At 46.2% G+C, this 2,228-nt stretch overlaps 1 protein-coding gene across 2 annotated transcripts in view; it reads right to left on the bottom strand.

Moving 5' to 3' along the window:
* The window catches only part of tead3a (TEA domain family member 3 a), a 10,599-nt gene extending 9,456 nt beyond the window's left edge, over positions 1–1,143 (bottom strand). Inside the window, exon 1 of one of the 2 annotated variants that reach the window (XM_030769053.1) lies at positions 942–1,143. In XM_030769053.1, coding sequence (XP_030624913.1) covers positions 942–1,065 — 124 coding nt within the window. In that variant the 5' untranslated portion in view covers positions 1,066–1,143. The remainder of the gene's footprint in view (positions 1–941) is intronic. The other variant, XM_030769054.1, reaches the window with a different exon arrangement.
* Between the last annotated feature and the right edge of the window lie 1,085 nt (positions 1,144–2,228).

Below are 2,228 nucleotides of genomic sequence, written 5' to 3'. Positions count from 1 at the left end.
ACATTAATCAGAATCTGAGAGGATAATTCTGGAAAATCCAGCGTTGCAGAAATCCTGGAAAGAGCTATGTCTCACACTGAGACAGTGTTTGTGAAGGAGGAATGGTGCAGTGGGGTTAGCAGTCTGATGTTGATTCCAGATGGCGGGAACAGAGCAAACTTAACGGTGAAATGTTTACAGACCACTGTACTGCCACAACCACCAGCCCCACAGATAAAGGTGGGGAATGCATGAATAACACTTCACTTAGCTTATGTGGCTGAGAGGAGGTTTACTTGACATTTGAGAATTATGAAAAGTTATGCACCTAGTTAAGCAAACCAGCATCATGAAATTCAAACAGAGCAACAAATCTATCTTTCATAGAAGCAACTGCAGTTTCTCTGGTTTGGTTAGAACTGACTGTAGAATACAAGTGGTGGGAAAAGTTGAGTCAAAATTGAGTCACACACACACACACACACACACACACACACACGCACACTCATACACACACACACTCATACATACACACACACTCACTCACACACACACACACACACACACAGTAAGACCAGTCTGTAAGGAGGGTGAGTCAGTGCTCTTTCACTACACTCACTACACTGACTCTCCTGGGAGCTGTATTTACTGTCAGTGAATACTCTGAGGATGTGGACTGGACCTTCACTCTCATCCACTGAGTCATACTTCAACAGAATACAGCACGGCCCTCCTCTGGGGGTAGGACACCTTATCAGAGTGGTTCCAACCCCCTAAGAAACATCAGTTCTACAAATCTGGATCAACTTGGGGCCCATTAAAAAACAGATGCTCTACAAACTTTCTACAACATAAGTTGAAGAGCTCAAAGCCATGTGTTTTGTCAGACACATTCCTGAATTGTAATGATGAGGGTAATCCCCAATGGTTTAGTGGTCGATGATCCAGTCTCCTTGACTCACCATACATCTTTCCCTCATCTGAGAGGATGATCTTCCTGCGGCCACAGGGTGGGTAGATAGCCAGAGCCTCCTGGAAGCTCTGTTCGATGTCTGGGCTCCATACCCCCTCCGCGTCCCCATCCATGGCCTTGTCCAGCCCGTCCGGCCCATCGTCCCCCCGGCCCTGACCTGGGCTGCTGCTGCCACTGCACCACTTGTTGGAGGCAATGATGGCGGCTCCACCTGGGCTCTACCGCGAGGACTACCGAAGGACAAAACAAACAGAGAATCTGGTTTGAGCTGGGTACAAAGGAGTGGAGAGCAAAAAAAGAGGACAGTGATATCACACTAGAGGGACATAACGAAAAGAGAGGTTGTTGTGACATAGGAGAGACAATGATACTTTACATGGGAGCCCAAAGAATTTCACTGGGCACAACAGAAGTTTCGACTTGTACTGGTTACCAGCTCGACGATCTTAAAACTCAGTCTCCTTTAAACTGCCAAGAGATTTGAACATGCTCCCTCAAGAGGAAGTCACACCATAGCCAGTCACATGTCTGTCAACATCAGAGATAAAAAGCAGCTGCCAGTCACTTGATCCTAACTGATAATTGGTTAATAGAGATTATTTTAACCAGTCAAAGGGTCAACACAGACATTAATTACAATTTCAGATGGTGTCTGTGTAAAGCATGACTGCAAATGTCCTTTAAATAAATAATAATTTTCACAAATAATGACAACCATACCATCTGATTATGCACCCGTGTAGAGGAGACAGCAGTAAAGGACCATAGATAAGGATGGTCACCAGGGGCACACACACACACACACACACACACACACACCCGCACGCACGCACACACGCACGCACGCACACACGCACACACACACTCACGCACGCACACACACACACACATGCACAAACACACGCGCGCGTGCACACACACACACACACACACACACACACTGGGGTTGCTCACTAGGCTGCCATGCAAGGTGACAGATTTTTAGGACTCAGAATGTGAATCTGAGTTTCAGCTGGTGAGGTATCAGATTCTCTGCCAGAGTTTTACAGCTTTAATGGCACTGTGCAATGAGTATTAATAGCATCAGCATTGAACAGGGAGTGTTTGGCCATGGCTGGCAAACGCACACCAGTCACACTGAGTTTGAGGAAGGTCAAACAAGCCTTCAGTCAATGTCACACTAAAGCCAAAGTCATTCAGACTTCACTTAGCTGATGTTTACATAGAGTCAGGACTCACCAACAGGCTTAAAAATGACACAGCTATCGTACAATCA

This window comes from Chanos chanos, chromosome 3, assembly GCF_902362185.1.
Source record: "Chanos chanos chromosome 3, fChaCha1.1, whole genome shotgun sequence".
NCBI lineage: Eukaryota > Metazoa > Chordata > Actinopteri > Gonorynchiformes > Chanidae > Chanos > Chanos chanos.
This window is presented reverse-complemented; position numbering and strand designations above follow the sequence as displayed.